This window comes from Gavia stellata, chromosome 11 (assembly GCF_030936135.1).
Source record: "Gavia stellata isolate bGavSte3 chromosome 11, bGavSte3.hap2, whole genome shotgun sequence".
Taxonomy (NCBI): domain Eukaryota; kingdom Metazoa; phylum Chordata; class Aves; order Gaviiformes; family Gaviidae; genus Gavia; species Gavia stellata.
The window spans coordinates 28,429,584-28,451,256 of NC_082604.1; the positions used below are offsets into that span (position 1 = coordinate 28,429,584).

General features: G+C 43.8%; 1 protein-coding gene across 1 annotated transcript in view; it reads right to left on the reverse strand.

The window, feature by feature from the left end:
- Positions 1-5,406: 5,406 nt before the first annotated feature.
- RSRC1 (arginine and serine rich coiled-coil 1) overlaps positions 5,407-21,673 on the reverse strand; it is a 181,346-nt gene continuing 165,079 nt past the window's right edge. The window contains exons 8-10 of the mRNA XM_059822879.1: positions 7,630-7,736; positions 6,549-6,695; positions 5,407-5,703 (exon numbers count right to left, since the gene is read on the reverse strand). Coding sequence (XP_059678862.1) covers positions 5,611-5,703; positions 6,549-6,695; positions 7,630-7,736 — 347 coding nt within the window. The 3' untranslated portion in view covers positions 5,407-5,610. The remainder of the gene's footprint in view (positions 5,704-6,548; positions 6,696-7,629; positions 7,737-21,673) is intronic.

The window sequence follows — 21,673 nt, forward strand, 5'->3', positions numbered from 1 at the left end:
AGCGTGGTTTTAGTGGAAGTGGCCTTTTGACAGTGTTGTTACAAAGCTGATTACATTCCATCCGTCGGCCCAGTGCCGAGTCTTTTGCAAAGGCAGTTTGTTATAAATTGTTCGTAAATGTCAGATAAAAGCATCGTTCTACTGCAAGCAACTGGAGGTAGATGTGTAATAACATTTACATTAATATTTTATTTAAATAGATATTCAATACACATAGTTGCTCAGCTCTGTAACTTGTACGAATGCTAAAATAAGATGACAATAACTTACCAACAAAAAAGTCTGCAATTCACTGAAAAGGTATCCAAAAACGCAATTTGACATTTTTACAAATGTTAGCTGTATTTGGTTTCCATTAATAACAATTCATGAGATTTGTTTATGCCTTCCTTTCAGAACTGTAACATGGAAATCCAGCCGCGGCCCCCAGCAGATGTGGAGACCTGCAGCGTCCCGAGGAAGGTGCCCGTCCCTCCCGCCGGCCCCGGCCGGCCAGCTCCAGAAGCCGGCTGTGCTGGTGAGCGAGGGGCAGCATGGCCCTAGGCAGCTGCTTTTGCTGACGAGGGAGGGGAAGAGTCCACCTTTCCTTCCTATAAACTCCCCCAGGGACTGCACCGTGTGGGCAGTAAATATTTGGAGCTTACCTTTTCCAAGCGGTATTTTTTATTTGAAAAGATGTGGATTGTAAGGCAACAGAAAACGACGAGACAAACTGCTCTGTCTTGTTACCCTAACTCCAGCTCTGTTTAGGAAGTAAAAAGGCGAATTCAGACCACGTGCATCTCGTTTCTATGGCCTTTCCAGACAGCCACTGATGTTCGGTGTGACAACTGCTCTGGGACGGCAGAGACATCTAGTGGGAACGAGATTTTTACCGTGGCAGCTCAGCGGAGACGACACCTTTTAAACTACAGCCTTTTCGAAATAGTGCGTTCAAAAATGATGCCCAAGGGCCAAAAGGCTTCTCATATCATTACTATCCCTGCAACCATGCAGCCCCAGTCTATATTATATTTCTGAAGAAGGAAAACGGTAGCCAAGTAGCAATTTTCATTTTCACCTGGATTTAAATCATGCCATAACCAGTTCCAGCTCACGAGGCGCACACCTCGATACGGGGGAGCCCAGCTGGAAGCGAAGCACAGCTCAGCGCTGGTGTTAGCACTGAGCTCCCTCCTCCCCTCTCCGGGCTGAGCTTCAACTCCTGCTTCCTTCCAGAAAGAGTAGACGTGTCGTGTCACATCTCACCCCAGAGTGGCAATTCCAGAGTGACTCAGTGTCTAAGTCTTGCTCCCCAGCGTCACATAATCCAACCCAGCCACTGCTACTCTTTTTCCCTAGGTCTTGGCAAAAGCGGGAGACAAGGAGGGGCGGGAACAGTCAGGAAAAAAGAAATTAGGCAATGCTGCACTAAGGCAAAATTACAAATGGTGAAGAATTTAAATTCTGGAGTAATAATACTTCTAGCATTACTTTTTATTACTGCTGCAAGCTGAAGAGTCGCTGCAGCCCTGTGCCATATGTGGATTAAGTCATGGGTTCAAGCTGCTCTCTCCTGAAACAGGTTTCTAGAGTTCAAGGATCTCCACTAAAAATAACTTGCTTCTTGTAACTTGACAAATGGAAAACTGTAATCATCGAGAAGGTTGGTTTTGGGTTACTGATGGAAAAATCGTCTTTGGGATCATCCAGTCCTGCTCGTATCAGAGCAACTGAAGCAGAAGTAGCAACATTTGATTTCCTGGCTGGCAGCGTTTTCTTAGATACCAGTATTTTAGTAGCAAAAATCTTTCTAAAACGTTGTAACAATAATCATAATTTAAAAACTAAACACAGCTCCTTTTCAAGCAATTATCATAATAAAAAATAGTTGTGGAGATGCTGGATGACTCAAGAAATCAGAAAGGGCTAGTGAACATTTTACCTAAAAGTTATCAAATCAAAATCAGCCTGGTTTGATTTTAATTGATGGTGGCTGTTCAGCAGGCTAAGTGAAATGAGTTTGCTAATGTAATTTCTAGGGGTAGAGGTCTTTGCTGACTACCAGAACTCTGAATGGCTCAAGTTACAGCATTATCTTTTCACTCCTACACACCATTCCTCTGAGTCGGATTTAAGGTAGTTTGGCATTAGGAGGAACTTTGTGTTAGACCTGATTCTATCAGAGACACCCCGTCATGAGTCTTGAATGACAAAACCAAGTCTCTACAGACTGCAAAACACAGCTAAAAGTCCTGTGGTTTAGTTGGATAACTAACAAACAGCTGTTTCTTTCCCTTTCTTCATCAGGAATCCATTCCCTTTCACCAGGAGCATGGAGCAAAGTGGAAAATGTAACAAAAAAATAAACTTTCCATAGGCAAGAGTCCTACATGCTAAATGTGAGAACATCAGAAGGCCTTAGAAGCAAAGGAACTAAGAAAGTAGGATTGCTGTCAAAAGGTGTCACTCTTTTCTGGATCAGGAGCAGCGTGGGTTGAGAGTCAGCAGTGCATTTTCCCAGGTTAATGGTGATTGCTTTGTACACATTGATAAGGGTTTCATGTCTGTGTTATGACACAGTTAATTAAATTTCTATCATCTGGCTGATTAGGTAACACATGCTATCTTTTCCTCAAGCAAAAAGGCCCCACACATGGAACTGGCAGCGTGCATAGATATTTGGCTACCACCCATTTATAACGTGTCCAAATCTCGTAAAATAATTTTAAGCAGTAAGTTCGTCAAAATTCTCTTTAGTCGTGCAAAGCTGGTTACAGAGTGAAGTTTATTTGTGATGTTGCTGCCGCCTTCTGTATTTCGTTTCTGATACTCAAATATCTGCCTACCTTTGACAGGAAAATGAGTAATTTATCACAGGATGTTATTGAAGTAAAAGAAAAATAAGGAAATAGTTTACACAATTTGAATCAGGAGAGCTGCAGTCTAAACATTTACACTTACAATCCTACGGACTGGCCTTATACAACCTTTATTTTACTCTACAGGAGCAAACGCAGTGGAACAGCATCTATTTTTGCTGAAGGTTTAAGCTGTGGAGCCGGCGACGGCAGGTTCTCAGCGAGGCAGGGCACTGATCCAGCACCCCTTCGACAGGGCTGGCCTTCGGAAAGCACTGAGCCTCCCTGCAAAGGGATCTTGCAGAAGGCCACTCGCATCTCGCTGATCAGCGTTTTGAATATTCAGCTTAGCCGTACCCAACGAGGGATCCACGGTGAGATTAAAACTCACTTGCAAGACACAACATCTGGCATTGCTAAGGTCGCTCCACGTGAGCTCTCGCCTCCAGGACACACCCTTGAGCATCACTGACTCGCTTTAGGCATCTTTAGAAATCTGTCTTGCATGAACTTGCAGGTTTGTAACAACAAGGATAGTAAGTTTTCTAATTTGTAACAGATGGGATCTAGGTAGAAACTCCATCCTGACAATTTCTTCATCTCCCAACACCAGTAACTTCATAAACTTCAAGTATGCATAATGAAAAGTAGGAATTGAGACAGGGTGACAGAATACAGGGCCTAAACCAGAAAAAACCCTCTTAAATGAACTGTCTCCACACAGACAGACACCGGGGCAAGAAACAAGTTATGTATTTCATGAAAACTACAGCGTTCTGAGTAATTATTTATTGGTTATTCTGATCACTAATCTGCGACTGGAACTATAAAAATCAATTTATAATGATTTACTCTGTGTTTCAAATTATGTTTGGCATATTTCAGTACATATTTCTATTCAGTTCAGATATTATCTAAACGCTCTTTTCGTTTTCTTCCCACATCTTGCTCACAATTCTCCTCCAGCGTGGACTTGCTGGAAAAATGTAGTTATTGATTGATAAGTGATAGTAGGTACACCCCACTATTACCACTAAGTCTTATTTACTTATAACAGACCCATTTGGAGAATTTTTTAATATCCTATAGGGTTGCAAATTACATAAAAGGAATCATTTTGCATCCAATAAAAATACCAAAATAATCCAACATAATGTGTGAAAAAGAGGAATTTACACCTGTACCTTACATGGAGATCAAATAGTTTTTATTTACTATGAAAGAAACACAGAAGGAGATTAGAAGATAGAACAATGACAAATATTTACCATTTGAAACTGCTGAAACAAAACAAGGGAAACAATTTTTTTCTCCGCTTTCTGTTGCAGACAAGGTAGTCTTGAAACACAGAGAGCCATTTTAATGCAGGGCCAAGTAAAACCAACACTGCTCATAAAGAAAAAGTACAAATGTGTTAGAAAGCAAATTTAATACATGTTCCTTTTACATCAGTAATCTAAAAAAAACAAGACAACCAACATTTCCAGAGTCGTCCTCCTTTTTTTTTCCACCACAGATCTGAGAACAAGGAAAAGTAACACTACATGAATTTCTTCATTCACAGGGGAAAGCTGATGCAGGTAATTTCCAACGAGGTATGTCCAGAGGCAGGGGGCTTATTTTAGTCTTCTACTTCTTTAATAGCTTTCTCACGGCTTTGCTAGATACCTCAGAAGAAATGCTTTTGTATTTTATTTGGTTCACCTCTCTGGCATTTAGTCGGATGATGGACAGACCTTTTTTTGTAAGTATACTTTTGTAAGTATGTCTGAAGGGGACTAATCTTTCATTATTTTAAAGTCACACCTGGACAAACGGAAGCTTCAGAGACTGAAAATAGTCATTCTATACAGAAATAGGTATGCCATTAGTCTTGTTCGACAAAGGTCTGTACCATTACACACAGTAATATTTATATTATTTCCCATTTAGAGTTCACAGAAAGCTGTCTTTTCCAGATTATCGAACATTTTAATGTGCTTAAAATTGCTCAGAAAATAATATTTATTGAAACCTGCTGAAAACTTGACAGATTTGTTTAAAAGGATAACATAACTTTTCCCTGACATCTACTCCCAGATGCTAACAGTAGTGGGTAGATGTTCAAGGAAATGTAAAACATTTCTTTCCTCTCGAGCCCGCCAGAAGTGAGGAACCGGGCTAAGGCTGGAGCAGACGGGTGAACGCCTCAATTTAGAAGAGCCCTTCAGCAAGGAGACCGTCCACAGATGTTCGGGATTCAAAAGCTGCTCCCGTGATGCAGCACGGAAGGAAGAAGAGAGAACAGCGGTATCATTTGCCCTGAATCCTCCTCCAGCTGCAGAAGATGTAATGGCCCAGGGTGGTATCGCGTGTACTCCTGCTGTCTGAGCGCTGGTAAATCTGAACTTTGACAGTCTTATTTTTTCATTTATCTTTAAACTGCTACATGGTGATATATATTTTTTTGATTGGGAGATATAAAATTACGTCTCCTTGAGCTGTCAGGTTTTTTGCACCCCAGAGGAATTCAGTACAAAAAAAGAAAATTACACTGCTCTGATAGCCTTCCCATCCACAGCAGGTAGCTTGGCAATACAAGTCACCCAGCAATGAGTTCGGGAGAAAAACGGAGGCTAGAACATTCTTGTTTATTCAGATGAAATATTTATTCTCTGTACAACTCCCACTGAGTATTAAAATCCCCTCAAAAGAGAAAAATAAAACAATTTAATGGTAGGATTTCTTAGCATTCATGGAGAACCGGTATGTGATGGTCACGGCAGTTTGCTCAGGCCACTGGACTGCCCATCAGCCTTTCTTGCCGAAGAGCAATCAGCCTCTGAAACCACTTCTCTTCTGCTTCTGCCTTCTCGATAAACAGCTGAGAGACAAGGGGGAGAGGACGAAAAGGAGCCACAACCGGTTAACCACCTCTTTATTTGTAACAATCTGTTGAAATACCTATCGACTGTTTCAGTGCCCAAAGAAAAAGCCCAGCTGCATAGGGCTGTTAAAATACAAAAGTGATTTAAATACCTCAGTAAAGGTAGAAACCTTAATAATTGGAAAGCCAAGCCATTCCAATTTCAGTCTCCTCCTGAAACAGCAAGTTCGTCATATTGTACAGGTCTTGATCTTTGGTAGCTATGTTCGTTAGACAGAACTCGCATTAGTTTATTTACTGCAAGTCATTTTTAACTTGCTAATTCTTAAAAAATCTCTACTGTAAGTATTCCTATTTCCAATTACAAGTTCTCACAAAGGAACTTGCATAAGTTTAGCCACAATGATTTAAAATTATCTTAAGTTTGTCCTGTATTTAAAGCTTTACGATTTGGCAAGGTGAGCAAGTTCTGACTCTTCCACCACATTTCCCACTACATGAACCAAAAGCAATTTTTCCTGAATTTTTATCGAACAGGAATTTTTATATGAACAGGATCTTAAATTCCCCTGCATTAAATTAGTGTGCTACTTTGTTATAAAATTTGATTGTAACTCTAAAAGTGCATCGCTGGTGAACAACTTCTTTTGTAATTATTCTCTGTTGGATGATGCAAGGAGGGTGATCCTTTTTGAGCCAATGAGTGGCCCATTAGTTAATGGTCTTCAGACCACACACTACTTGGTGAGCAGCGCAGCAAAATGGTTGTTAGGTCATGTCAACCTGCTCTCATTCAATGGGCTGTCTTGTTCTAAAGAGACAGTAAATATTGACACACTTACATTTGGATGTGCTAAAGAATTATCATCTTGGTATTTGATGGCAGTAGGGATATTGGCAGGTGGTGGTTCTTTTTCAGGAGCAGATGCATCAACAGTTCCCGCTCCGGTAGTTACAGGTTCGTACTGCAGTTCAGTAGGCTCTGTTGACTAAAAAGAAAGAAACGCATCTGAGTATTTTATCCTCAAACTCCCAAATGTGGCAGTATCTTAACTGAGCGTTCAGCTTTCTTCTCATTGCAACATGTGTCCATGAAAGGATCCTCATGCTTTGAAGAATACCTCTCAGTGTGCTTAGCAGGAACACACTGGACATGGACCAACGTCCACACTAAACACATGAAGTGAAAAAAAAGGTATTGCCAAAGGCAATGAGAGAGCTTGTAGGACCGCAGCACTGGCATTTGGGATCACTTTCTGAAGAAGCCACACGAACTTCTTGGAGACTTCTGAAAAGGCAAGAAAATGCATGTTCTGGGGGAAACGAGCAGTGATAATTCAAAACGCTTCGCTGTCGGACGGAAAAACTGAACAAGCCTTTGCTTGCAGACTTCCAAAGGCAAAAGCATCCGAGTTCTCTAGAAGACTTGGAAGCCAAAATGCAGGTAAAATTCTGAAACCTGGATGTCTCATGTTAGGTTTTTGGAAAGCTGTCTGAAGACAATGCCCTTTTGTTTCAGGGAGTAAATGTGGTCTTAAAGTGGGGCTTCAGTTAAGCAGAATTAAAAATACTGATCTCTACCTTTAATTACAATGTAAATGTCTGATTACTTTTGGATTTTAGTCCTTCTGCTTTTCCTAAAAAAAAATCTTCATGGTTTTATGTGATTTTAAAAGAATTTTTAAAAATCAGAGTCACTCTGCATAGGTAGAATATACCGTCAAAAGAGGTGATTTCATTGACGTTCTTACACATTTAAATGTATTGTTCCTTGAACTCCACACCAAGAACACAGGGTAGTCACTGGTGGGATTTAGGATTGTCAACATTGATGCTCTTTCATCAACAGAAACTGTATTAATAGCGCAGCTTCCACCTGACTTTGAAAGGATTATGCACCAAGAAAGGATATTGAAAACTTACCTTTTTGACTTCTTTACTTGATCTGAATGTCTGTGGAACAAAGGAGTCACTTTCAATAGCTTCAATTTCTTTTACTCGTTTCACTTGCTCTACTAGGGTGGCTTGGTCTACAAAGAGAAGGTGTAGTGTCAGTGTAGATTAGTGTAAGCCTATGATAAATGCTGTGTCTAAGCAATGCCTTGAATATATTTTACAACAGTACATACCAGAAAAAAAAACTTGTAATGCAGCCCAAAATACTCTGTTACAAAGAAAAACTCTCTCCTTTAGTAAAAATAACAACAGCGAGTTGGCTATTATTGTTCAATGCATTATATCATTCAAGATGCTAACTTAAGAATTTGCTAGAGAAGTCCTCGCACGGTAACTGCTAGATTTATGGCATGAGGATTTCCCGGAGAAGTTAAAGATTCGGGGAGAGTGCGGACAACTCGGTGGAGTACCATCTGCATGGAGCAGTAAAACTACTTCTGCTTGTATGGAGGTGAATTTGGCTTCAGCGGCGGATGCCCAGAGAGATGTGCCATCATGTGTGTTCTCTTCATGACAAGCTGTGTGATTAGTTTGGCATTAAGGGTTACATCGTTAGGTGAATTTGACAAAAAAAATCTTAGAATCTGGTAATAAAATATTCCCGACATGCACAATAAATATGGTGTGCTCATACAATTCATAGGTGACAAAATTGCAGCTGTTTAACCAAATGAGCAAAATTTATTGTACTGTGAGGTCTTACAGTGCACATATATTTCACAAGCTACTTTTGAATCCCAGGTTGAAATTTTATTTTGACGAAGCGAACGTAGCTCCCAGTGACATTATGGAGAAGAAGAGCCGCTCCTGCCAACCTTGGTACGAGCTACACTAAACACGTAATTGGCGTGCTGTCAGGTAGGCTTTGCTGCTTTTTTCACTGCTCAACCAGACAATCTTCTGGATGGATTTAGACTGGTAGGAAGCTAAGAGCATTCATAATGTGTAATCGGGCCCCTCACTCCAAGAAGGACATTGAGGTGCTGGAGCGTGTCCAGAGAAGGGCGACGGAGCTGGTGAGGGGTCTGGAGCACAAGTCTGATGAGGAGCGGCTGAGGGAGCTGGGGGTGTTCAGTCTGGAGAAGAGGAGGCTGAGGGGAGACCTTATCGCTCTCTACAACTGCCTGAAAGGGGGTTGTGGGGAGGTGGGTGTTGGTCTCTTCTCCCAAGTGACAAGCGACAGGACAAGAGGAAACGGCCTCAAGTTGCTCCAGGGGAGGTTCAGGCTGGATATTAGGAAAAATGTCTTTCCTGAGAGAGTGGTGAAGCACTGGCAGAGGCTGCCCAGGGAGGTGGTGGAGTCACCATCCCTGGAGGTGTTTGAGGACCGTGTGGACGTGGCACTGCGGGACATGGTTTAGTGGGCATGGTGGGGTTGGGGTGGTGGTTGGACTTGATGATCTGACAGGTCTTTTCCAACCTTAGTGATTCTGTGATATACTTCTTTTTAAAAATCAGACTACTGATGGATGACAGTGAAGTTTCATATTACAGCTATGTTGATCTAAGTTGCCAAAGGGATGTTCCGACTTCTCTCTCCCCCCGCCTCCTGTGTGGTCTGGCGTCACTCCCTTCGCCAAAAGCTAAGTGATTAAACCAGCTCGCTTGTAAGGTGAAAGCTCCTACTTGTGCCACAGCCCACCAAAACAGGACATTGTCTCTGAAACTCAGACTTAACACGTGGCAGCAACACCATGCGCAGGCTGACACGGTACAAACTCTCTTCTAATTCAAATTTGTTTTTAAAAGGTTTTGTACGGGTAGGCTTGATGTCAGAGCGGGTGTATCTGCACCAGCCAGAGGCCAGCTACCTGCTAACACTGTCAGTATAAACTCTTTTTCTTGATGGCTTGAGAGAAAGCGCAGCCGCGTCTGCCCGTGCCTCTGCAGGTCAGTTCTGCGTGGCTGTGTGACCTGGGACTGAGGAGGCGAGCTTGTGAGTCACAGAGTCATCGTCTCGAGCAACAAAGTAAAAAGGAGATTGCCAAAACAATGAGGAAAAAGCAACTTAGGATAACCGTGAAGTGTGGTCGAAAATTTCACGAATACAGAAGAATACTTGAAACACTATATAAACCACAAATTCAAATAAAAGAGCAACTGTGACTGTATATTTGTAGTATATAGATATGTATGTATAAAGGGTTAAATTTCTTGTTCTAAAGAAACCAAAGTATATTTAAAATCAGGAAAAGTGCTTGCAGACCAAAAGAACTTGCAGAATTAGTCAGAAATTCAGAGGTACCGAATTCTTTCTCTAAATCCCAATTCACACAGATGCACACATACACTGCAAAATACTTTCTCTTTTGCACACAACAAAAATAAATGTAACTTACATCCTTCTGCAGTGACTAACCACTGAACGCTCATTTGAGTCTATTAATGAGTAGTAAGTGGAGCGTCAGATGAGCAAAGAAAATAAGAGCAGCTCAGAAATATTTCTGGGATGGAGATGCCCACACTAAATTAAAAACCTCATTTTTTATCAACAGGTTGTACCGCAAAACTGGTTTATTTTCAGTCCTGGGTAGTATGGCTTGTTCATTACAGTACATCTGAGACAAAAGTACTTGCTTTACTGTCTGTCTCATTTTCTGGTTCTTCAGATTCACAGCTCAGTTAATCTTCCTTACCTCCTCCTACGTCTACCTGCAGCGACAAGCAAATCTTGAATTCATTCTGTTAACGGCGTGCTTTTGTTTACAATTTTAACCAATTTCTCTCCATCTTATTTACTTATGAAAACCGTTTGCTTTATACGTAGTACATTGGGGCCAGCCTGGAATGGTGGAGGCACTGTATCAGAGAGTAGTGGACAGTTTTTGCTGTGAGCAGCGTTCACAAAACAGGTTAAGGCAGACAAAAGATAGGAAGAGATGTAACTTTCAAGCAGCAAGCAAGAACCTGCCCTGTTGCTTAAAAATTATTTGGGAATATTGTTTAGTCTATATGGATATGATGAACAGAAACATCAGGAACATGCTAACTGTTCCTGCAGATGCACAGAAGGTCGAACACGCCGACGGCCGAGTCTGGATAACGGCTTACGGCACTCTGACCGCTTCAGGCAGTGAACTCCTTCCTGAGGTTTTACCACCTCCACTGAAGCCAAGCCCGAGGTTTGCACCACGGCGGGAAGCACGCGGGGAGCGCTACGCTGAAACCTCCCGGGGGAAGAAGGCTGGCTGGATCGCAGAGATGGAGGGTGTCCTCAGCTGGAGCGAGGGCGATGACCGGGGGGGTCGTGGGCTGGTTCCTCGCACGGCCAGCCGCGCGCCCCTGGAAGGGTTTTGTGGAAGCCCCGGTAAAGCTCCACCTTTGGCAAGGCTTAGGACAAGAGCTGTGCGACAGCAAAGTGCACGAGTACATCTTTAAGCCTGATCTTTTGAATTCAGAAGGAAAAAATGACTCACTTGCAAGTAAGCTTGTGTTTAAAAGTCCCGTAGCCTTGCTGCTAACGTCTTCTTTTTAAAAAAAGATTCCTGAGGATCCCGTAGGAAGTATAAAACCAAATCTACTCATGCCCTGCTAGGGAGAGGGAATCATAGTTCACCAGGCTCTCGGGTACATCTGGTCTGAGGGTAAACAAAGGAACGGTAAGTGTGCCTGGCAGTCACAGCGTTAAAACCAGGTATCAGAGAAAGGCAGGTGAACGTCGATTTAAAATCAGTGGCTCGACTCTTATTTCACAAAACCTTCGGTCAGTTCCCAGCCTGTTACAGTATCTTACATGAATCTTACACAAACCTATGGGAATGACAAATTATATTATATTAAGGGGGCAAAAATCACTAAATGTTTAGAATTACATCAGTGACATTAACTTGGGGAAAATGGACTGGAGGAAGCATAACCCATTAGCGTATGATTTTTTTGACAAACACATTATTGGTAGATAAAACGATTTCCATATGTTGTTTGTCAGATGTCAGTAGAAGGGATATGTATTTCATAGTAAAATCAAAAATAATGGAGTCAGAAAGCTAAGAGGCTACAGACAAAAAGAAAATCAATACTAACTCCTTGCACAGCAAGTCTTTTGACCGTGTTACAGTGAAAAAACCAAACTAAATCTTGTATCAGGGCTTCTTGAGGCCGTTTTTTATAAAAAGGTGATTCCAGCAGCAGTCGCAATCACCATTCCTGTCACCCGCTCCTTCCCGCTGACGCTCAGCCGTGGCAGGGCCGCGCAGCAGCGGGGTGGGGGACCCCCGCGGGGAGCCGGGGGTGCCGGGGCGCGGGGGGGCGGCGGGGGCAGCCTCCAATTGATTCTCTGAGGAGAACATTTAGTTAACGTGATTTTAGAGCAATCTAAGGATTTTTGCCCCAGTTACCCCAGGCGCGGAGGATTTAACTGGGTACGCTGTCCTTCAGAGACGATTCTGTATTTTACACTTTCCATCAAATATATATCTATAAATAAATACACACACACATCTTTTAGAGCTGCTATCTTCATATTGAATTAGTCTCTATTAGCAATAATTTGAAATGCCACTTCAGAAATAAAATGCCTACCTCAGCTAGATCAATCCTTTAGATGCCACCCAAAAATTTCACACACACACCAGTTAGAAACGGCAGAGTCGGAAAAAAGAAAAAGTAACTTGCCTGCAAGCTCTGCGTAAAATATTCCCATTCCTCTGCTTAATTTTAAGGACAAAACTGCTGATGAATCCTGCTAAGAATTTAACAAGCACTGAAACAGAAGCATTACATGACTAATAATATCTTGTGATTAAACTCTTTTAAATCAAATAAAAATCTATTTTAAATATTTCCTGTATAATCTTTAGGTGTAAACTTGTAATGCTTACTGGATTCATTGCTAATCTATAATCCTGACCATCAAAATGAACCCATGCCTTTACCAAAAGTTTTCTTTCAAGCAGGTCTAACTTAAGAATCAAAGCCATGACATGATAAACCTAAAATAGTCCTCAGAATATATGTTTCTTCATATTTTGCTAATTATATTTAAAGGGATATAGCTGGTTAATTTAACTGACCCATTTAAAACACAATACATTTTAAGTAATATGCTTTGAAATACTTGCAGAAATAAGTTGCTATTTTTTCTGCTCTTTTGTTTATGAGTGGAGGATTAAAAGAAGAAAACACAAATAGATCCCAGACTAAACAGACCAACTGAAGAGGAAAACATTTTCCCCTTCATCCCATTTTACTTAGGGTTAGCTGAGGTGACGGTGTATAGTTTTTATAGAACTGTAGATACACGAGCGCAGGGATAGAGCAACAACGGCATTATAGAACTGTAAGGGTTTCCAGCACAACTGTGCTTTTTCATAAGCACGCTGCTTTTTATTTACTTTCTATTTTTACTTAAGCTGTGCAAACTGCCATGTTCGAAGAAAAACGAAGTTTTCATCTAGGCAATTTGCAGCGGAAGAGACAAAAATCTACGTGGCTTTGAGACATGTTGTCTTCTACAGAGCATTGCACTGCAGTATTTCTGTTAAACAAAATGAAAGCCCTAGGAGGAGGAGGGAAAATCCAGCAGGATGGGTGGGATTCGCTTCATTTTTGTCACCTCTAGACTTTACAAAACTTGGAGCTCTGGTTTTTAGGGGTTTTTCCCCCCCCTTCAATCTTTTCTCGGCGCAGGAGACAATTAGCAATGGCTAACGAGGGTTGGCCCCCGACACAGGCGCACACACGGAGCCTGCGGGTATTTGCAGCGCGTGACCTCAAGCCCCAACACCGTTCCCAGCGTCCGAGCGCCGACGTCCGAGGATGCCCGGGGTCAGCGGCCGCGCTGGGTGGAGAACCTGGCTGTGCCCCCAACAGCCACCGCCGGGCTGGCGACCTCAAAGGCGAGACCTCCCGCAGCAGCCGGCCCGCTACGACCGTCTTACAGAAAACGGGAGCAAATCAGCCAAGCGATGAAGCTTTTGTGTTAACGCAACGGCCCCCCCTCACCCCAAGTCCCTTATTAAGGGACCCTCACGAAGCCGGGTGAAGCCCTGGGAGGCGGATGAAGGCTTTCCCAGGCGGGAGCCTCGCAGCCCGGCGAGCAGCCCGGCCTCCGCGGGGCCAGCCGTTAGAGGGAGGCACCGCCACGCACAACGCCGGCCGCGTCCCGCCTTTGTCTGCGGCGCCGGGAAAATCGCCGATGAGGAGCCCCGAAGACGCTGCGAGCCGAACGTCCCTGCCGGGGCGCCCACCGCCGCGCAGCCGAAGGGGAATTCGGGATTAGTTTCAAAGCTTCCTCTTCCCTCTACCAACTTTAAGTCATGACAAAAACTGCTTGATGCCGCTAACATTTCCAGATCCCCCCAGTTGCGTCAAAGCGCCGTTTCAACACTTGGCCACACTATTTCCTAGCTGTTGAGATTTCCAGAGAAAGAACTTTTTCCAGACAAAGTCGCAGAAACAATAAAACGTTCTCGAAAACGAGCAACTGTGGCCAGAGAAAGTTTTTTATTGTTAATTTGTATTCTTCAAACTTAATTGTAAGTACTCTGGTACTACAATTAAAATCTATTAAAATAGTGTGTTGTAAGTACTCTAATACTTACACGAGAGTGCTAGAGGGAGTACCAGAGCACTTCCAATTTGCTATTTTAATACATTATAATTATAACCTAGCTTTCACAGTATTTTAAAACAAGTCTGGACACTAATACCTTTTTCCTGAAAAAGAATGGAAAAATTGGCTGTAAAACCAAACAGAAGACACGGTGGTACGCTTTAGCAATTGAGTACTGAATTGAAGAACATTTAATTTAAGCAATTCAAGAACGTTTGGGCTTCTGCTCCAGCCATGCGCTTCATCTGCAAGCAGGTTACCTCCACTGTTACGCTTTTCATACTCGTGCTAGTTCCTACATGCACTCACATTTTGAGGCCTTTTAGGGGTTTTTTGAAAATATTCTGGGAAAAAGTCGAAATCAGTTAATAAAGTGGTAGGAAACAGCCCTAATACGCTTAAAATTGCTGGGTGTTTTCCTTCTCTTAACGGCGGGAGCAAGAGAAACCGTGGCTGGGGACGACCGGGCGCAGGCTGGGGGGCCGGTGCGCCGGCCGCCCCCCGCCCCCCCGAACCGCAGGCCAGCAGCCCGCCGGGAGAGCCGGCGCAGGGCGCACCGCACTTGTCACTGTGGCTCATATCAGAGATACGCCGCTCTTTTTTCTCAGCGCACAAAAGCAAGATATGTAATTCAATGCTCAATTTACCCTTGTCTCGTAGGAGATTTTTCCCCGCTAATTGATAGAAATTAAGCCATTAATCAAGCCACTAGCCATCATTCAAACCAGAGAAGATGAATACAAACTTTCATCATAACCACCTTCCCCATTTTAGTGTTCATTAGCATTAATTTTTAATGCAATTATGCTATTCTTTTACGCTGAGCTCATAAATTACTGCTCTTTTGTTGCTCGCTGGCCTTGTAAAATCCAAGGTAATGCTCTGTGCTCTGATCTTAAAGGCAATTACTGGGTTCTTCTATCTTTTATATATCTCTATTCCAAATAAACTCTATATTGTATGTACAAACTCACGAGTGCATATATTACATATACGTATAATATATAACAACTTGTCTATGTTAAACGTATACGTGTACCTATTACACGCATTCAGATAAATAAAAGTATTGCTGCATCTCGCCGCACCCCGCTATAGACAGTGATCTAACTCTTGAGAAACAACAGAACCAAAGTCCTTCCACAGTAAAACGTTATTGTATGGATGGATGTACAGAAAAAAATCGCTGTATTATAGACGAGGGTGGAAATAGGATTAGCTGAACCTGGGCTGCGGATGAGGCACGCTGCGAGACGTGCAGGACAGCAGGGCTGAAACTCTGCAGGTGTTCAGGCTTTTGCATGGACCTTTCTGCGTTTACACTTCAATAAGCGATGCTGAAAGTGAAGACGGGCGATTGCACGCGCCCGGTGATTTCTTTTTCTTTTGCATCTTACAGCGTGTGGTATCATCCGCAGAGTCTTTCCGAGATCCGGTGTTTCACGCGTGTGTTTTAACAGTTGCGCAGTATCACACACCGACGCGCGGTGCCACTGTGCTGCTCGGTAACAGTAACTTCCGTGCTTTTATGCCGGTCCATATATTGATTCTCAGTAACACATCAGGGGAAATGCACAGGAGCTACAACCACCTCTGGTTGCCCTCAAACACTGAATACAATTTAAGTGGCTAAAGGAAAAATTAAATGTAGATTAGCAAGTTGTTGTTTAATTATTCTTCTGGTTCTTTCCTGGGCCAGGCCTTTAGCTGGTACATGAACTAATGCCACTCACACCAGCTAAACATCTGTCTAGCACCAATAAAATATGATACATGCATTTAAAATCCCATTTCATCGAGGTCTTAGCCAGCATAAACAAGACAATTCTCAGTTAAGTCTCATCCCATAGATTCACTCTGGTCTCTCAGATAAATACCCATTTGACATGCGGTAAGTACACACGCAGTGTTGGCACGGCCACCCAGATCAACAAAACCCCATCTTTTAACAGAAAATAAAAGACTCCACGCAAGGGATTGTGGTTTAAGCAAATGGATACAACCTTTGTTAAATTTACCCGAAGGAACAGACTCCCCCGGCTTCACAGGCTCCTTAACTCATCCCTTTTTTTTTGGTGAAGGCGGACGCGGGCTCCACCCCGAGATGCTCTAATGTGCTTCTTCACGATGCAGGCGGCCAAGCACTGAACAGTCTCGGTGCTGGCACAAATGCTGCCCGAAACAGCGTGGGCAGCAAAACGCAGATAATCCCGTAGTACCTTCAATGTGATGCTCTTTGTACTTTCTCACTCCAAGGCAGGTAGCACAGAGGTACGGGCATGAATATGGCTGCGGCTGTCATATGTAAACCGCAGCTGGCCGAAAAAATGAATGTATTTTGCCATTTAGACTCTCTCCCTTATCCGCAGTCCGCCTCCGACGGGGCTTGTAACACTACAAATCCTGAAACAGTTTTCAGAGACTCATTTCTTTAAAAAAATCAACGCACAAAGCAAACCCGCCCCACCCCAAAGGAAGGCAGCACGGCGGGCTGTTTCCAGAACAGGAACCCTGCCACGCAGGCCCGCTACCTTGGCCTACAATGATACCCCAAACCCAAATGTTTTTCTAGCCAAAAACATTCCTGATTTTCCTCCCAACTTTGGTCGAAAAAAAATTTGAGATACCAAAAATACATTAGCCAAAGTTTTTGAGAGGTCTTGCAGAGCCCACTTGCAAAAGATTATTTTAAAGCCGTATCGATGACCCTGTTAGGCCATTGCTTCAGACTTCTTTTTTATATATAAAGATTATACGTTGCCCTGGTAACAATACTTTTAGTGAAGATTGCCTAACCCATCCTGCTTTAAGATCCTGCTTTGAGTTGCTTGCAAGTTTTTCAGACCTGAAATCACAGACTCACTCAGGTTGGAAAAGACCTGTCAGACCATCAGGTCCAACCACCACCCCAACCCCCCCATGCCCACTAAACCATGTCCCGCAGTGCCACGTCCACACGGTCCTTGAACACCTCCAGTGATGGTGACTCCACCACCTCCCTGGGCAGCCTCTGCCAGTGCTTCACCACTCTCTCAGGAAAGACATTTTTCCTAATATCCAGCCTGAACCTCCCCTGGAGCAACTTGAGGCCGTTTCCTCTTGTCCTGTCACTTGTCACTTGGGAGAAGAGACCAACACCCACCTCCCCACAACCCCCTTTCAGGCAGTTGTAGAGAGCGATGAGGTCTCCCCTCAGCCTCCTCCTCTCCAGACTGAACACCCCCAGCTCCCTCAGCCGCTCCTCAGCAGACCTGTGCTCCAGACCCCTCACCAGCTCCGTCACCCTTCTCTGGACACACTCCAGCACCTCAATGTCCTTCTTGGAGTGAGGGGCCCAAAACTGAACACAGCATTCGATGATTTGGGTTAAAGTCTTCTGTGCTTGTATCTGCCCCACGCTTAATGTTTTGCAGAAGATTTCAGTCCAGCTGGTTTATGAAGACACAGTGAAACGGTATTGATTTGCCTGTTATTGGCAAACTGGACTTCTAAAGAGTCAGTTACTGCTTTTGCCCTCCTACTCAAACTCCACCTTCATTTAGTCAAACCATAATATTTGGAAATGATCCTGTTTGCTCCTGCGTTACCAAGATTTCTTATTTTTCCTCCCTAAAAGACTGAAGATAGACTTAATATACACAACGTTGCATGGTTTGTTATGTCCAAGACCTATTTACAAGCTTAAAAACCCCAGACTTTATTTTAAATGCTGCTGCTGGTCCAGATGATGGTGAAGAAAGACAGAATCACAGACTCACAGACTGACAGGGGTTGGAAGGGACCTCTGGAGATCATCTGGTCCAACCACAGCAGGGTCACCTACAGCAGTTGCACAGGAATGCGTCCTGGCGAGTTTTGATTATCTCCAGAGAAGGAGACTCCACAACCCCTCCGGGCAGCTGGTTCCAGTGCTCTGCCACCCTCAAAGGAAAGAGGTTCCTCCTCATGTTGAGATGGAACTTTCTATGACCAAGTTTGTGCCCGTTACCTCTCGTCCTGTCACTGGGCACCACTGAAAAAAGACTGGCCCCATCCTCCTGGCACCCACCCCTGAAGTATTGATAAGCATTGACAAGATCCTCCTCAGCCTTCTCTTCTCCAGACCAAAAAGCCCCAAGTCCCTCAGCCTTTCCTCATAAGGAAGACGTTCCAGTCCCCTAATCACCTCCGTAGCCCTTTGCTGTCCCCTCTCCAGCAGCTCCCTGTCCTCTTTGAACCGGGGAGCCCAAAACTCCAGATGCGCCTCAGCAGGGCAGAGTGGAGGGGGAGGATAACCTCCCTCGCCCTGCTCGCCACACTCTTCTCGATGCACCCCAGGGTGCCGTGGGCCTTCTTGGCCCCGAGGGCACATTGCTGGCTCATGGCCATCCTGTTGTCCCCCGGGACTCCCAGGTCCCTTTCCACAGAGCTGCTCTCCGGCAGGTCAGCCCCTCACCTGTACTGATGCACGGGGTTATTCCGCCCCGGGTGCGGTACCCTGCACTCGCCTTTGCAGAGTTTCATGAGACGGTTTAACAGAGCCAGGCGTGCGTTTCTCCGGAGCTCTCCGCAGCTCCTGAAGCGGGGCTGAAACCACACCAAGTGGGAGTGAAAAAGTCGGGAGGGAACAGGCGTGTTGCACCAACGGGAAAACACACAGCAAAGGAGAGTGGGGTGGAGGGAGAGCTGGTAACGTTAATTGCAGTTAATGTGCCCTGAAGAGCTGCAGCCGCTACCAGACTCTTCCTCCCTCTCACGGGGAGAATGGCAGCCTGGCCATTAACCACCCTGCCCGTTTTCTGGGGGAAATACAGGCGTCTGCCCAGGCTGACGACGGAACAAATCACGCATGGCAACTGAAGTAAAAGGGAGCCGGCGTTGGGTACACAAAATGCAAAATTAAGTATGCTGAAAACAATATTCTGCTTTTAAAGTTCTCCAAAGTTGAAACCCTGTTATACGTCTGTCTCTGCTCTCTTCTTAAAACCCCAGAATTCATAATACACACTCACCTCACTGGGCTGTTGTGAGGATAAAAACATTAATGTTCATGACACGGTCAGGTCCTGTAGCGATGAGCTCCCAGAACAGCCCATGAAGAAATTCATAATGCTGCTTTTAAGACGAGGTTTGAATAGCTACAGTCAAAAAAAGTATAGATCTGCATATTGAATAACAAGAATAGGAAATAATTAATAGTTCCTATTAACTGAAGACTGTCCAAAATGAAGCAACACTGACGGAGGCAGAGAACCTGCGGAAAATTGGCAATTATGCACTTAGAAGTCATAATGATTCTGTTTTTTTCCTTAATTTCCAAGTGTTTGATCCGCTTTAATGCCAAGGTGTGGTTTTGGTGTGTGCGTGCAGGAACGGACATAGTCACTGATGGTTGGTCTTGATGATCTTACAGGTCTTTTCCAACCTTAATGATTCTGTGATTCTGTGATTTGCACGCACACATGCAAATGCGCTTTCTTCCAGACACAGCTCGGAGTAGGGCCACAGAGATAACGCACGGGCTCAAAGCTCTCCGCTAACGAGTACATGGCTAAACGAGATGCCAAAATAAAAAAAGAGTAAGAAGGGATTTCACATTTGGTTAGCCTTGCTTTTTAGTCTTTAAGATTATTTCTCTGCTCCAAACCTCTAATTTTGCTAATCACATTCACCCACTTTGAGGACGGAGCCTTCCCAGGACACAATCAATCTTTTTTTCCTTCGTGTCCTTCCTTTTTACACGGCAGACAACGTTACCGAGTCAGTAGAACCCCCCATACCTCCAGCCCAGGTAGTGACGTAGGGCCCGTTTACCCCACGTGCACCACTCGTTATCCCTAAGCTATATTTAAGTGTAACTGGAGACGCACGGGGAGAGATGCTGGCTAGCTGGGATGGGCTGGATGCAAATCAAAGCCTAAACAAAAAAAAAGGAAAAAACCTCCTTTCTTACAGTTGGAGTTGGAGGACACAATTATAATAAATTCCTGCTCTGGGGAATATGTGTAGCGAAGTCATTTTCCCCGTGTCCCAGTGCATGGAGCCCCTGAAGGCCCCCTTCCCGATGGAAAAAGGCCTTGGTACTGATCGAGACGGGGTAGAGCGTCCCTCCCGCTTTCTGTTGCTGTTGGCACGAGTACTTTAAGCCAGGCTCAGTCCAAGAAAACCTAAAACCTAAGTGGCTGACTGTACTATTCCATTTTTTGATTTGTTTTTAATGAGCGTGAATCTTCAAAGGGAGGGCGTGCGGTGGGTTATTTCGGCCCGGGGTCTCACCCGCGGCCGGTCCCCACCCCGCCGTGGCCGGGGAAGCCCCGGCACTGGCCACCTACCCAACTCCTGCAGCTCTGGAGCTTGGGACAGGACTAAACGTCAGACCTAGGGATGAGGCTCAGCCTGTTGCCTCTTTGCGCAGGGCTCATCACGGCTGTGCAATCAACCCGGCTCCTCAGGCCATGCCCCGCACTCTGGTTAGGGTTTCTCTGCCCCTCGCTGTATGGTTTTGTTTGCGTCTGTTGGCTTCTTTCGTTTTTTACACATTTCTCACATTTCAAAAATCGTGTTCCATTCATCCTCACTCTTGTAGAATTTATTTTCCCCGTGTATTAAATATATTTTTGTTTAAATCGAGAAAGAAACTGATGATTTGGAGACCAATAGAAAGTGGTATTTCATTGCTGGCAGGAGCCTACGCGTGATGTGGTTTCACTGTCAAAATGCAGATCTGGGAATTTTGCCATGTTAAATTCTAGGAACACAGGCCCAGGACTGGGGTAATATCTTAACGCTTCAATGTGAAGGAAAGAAAACATAACTCAATTAAAATACATACTTTGGGGATTTTTCTGACACTCTATATACTTGGGAAAGCTGCCACCTACCCTGACCTTTCTGTTATAATTATGTATGTCATCTTAAATATCATTAATTTAGTCTGTATTTCACTCATCCTACATGTTTACCGAATGTCTGGATTTTTTCTTTGACTTTAATAACCGATCTTTTTCCAGGGAAGAAAAATACTTAAATAAAATGAATGACACAACTTTCTTGCAATTACTTTGGAGAACAGCAATACAGACTTAAAAATAATAACTAGCAAATAGATGCTCGATGCTTTGAAAGCACGTACTTCTTTGAAATTCAGCGTGATGACTTACACATGAACTTAGAGGACAGGCGCATGTTGCTGTGGGATTGTAGTCGAAATCCAAAAGATGAGGCTCTTCCAACTGCAAATAATTAATTCATTGAAAATCCATAGAGGCATTTCTCATTTACATTAAGCAATGTAGTCAATTACTCCTCGAAGTGTACATTTTAACATAAAATCAGACTACGGGTATGGTATCCTTACCAATATCTTCGACTCTTCTTGCTTTCATGATGTTTAATTATGAAGTGTGCTCCTTGTAACTAAATGACTAAAATAGCCAATGATCTTTAATGACGCACAACTTTTAAGAAGTATCCCTTTAA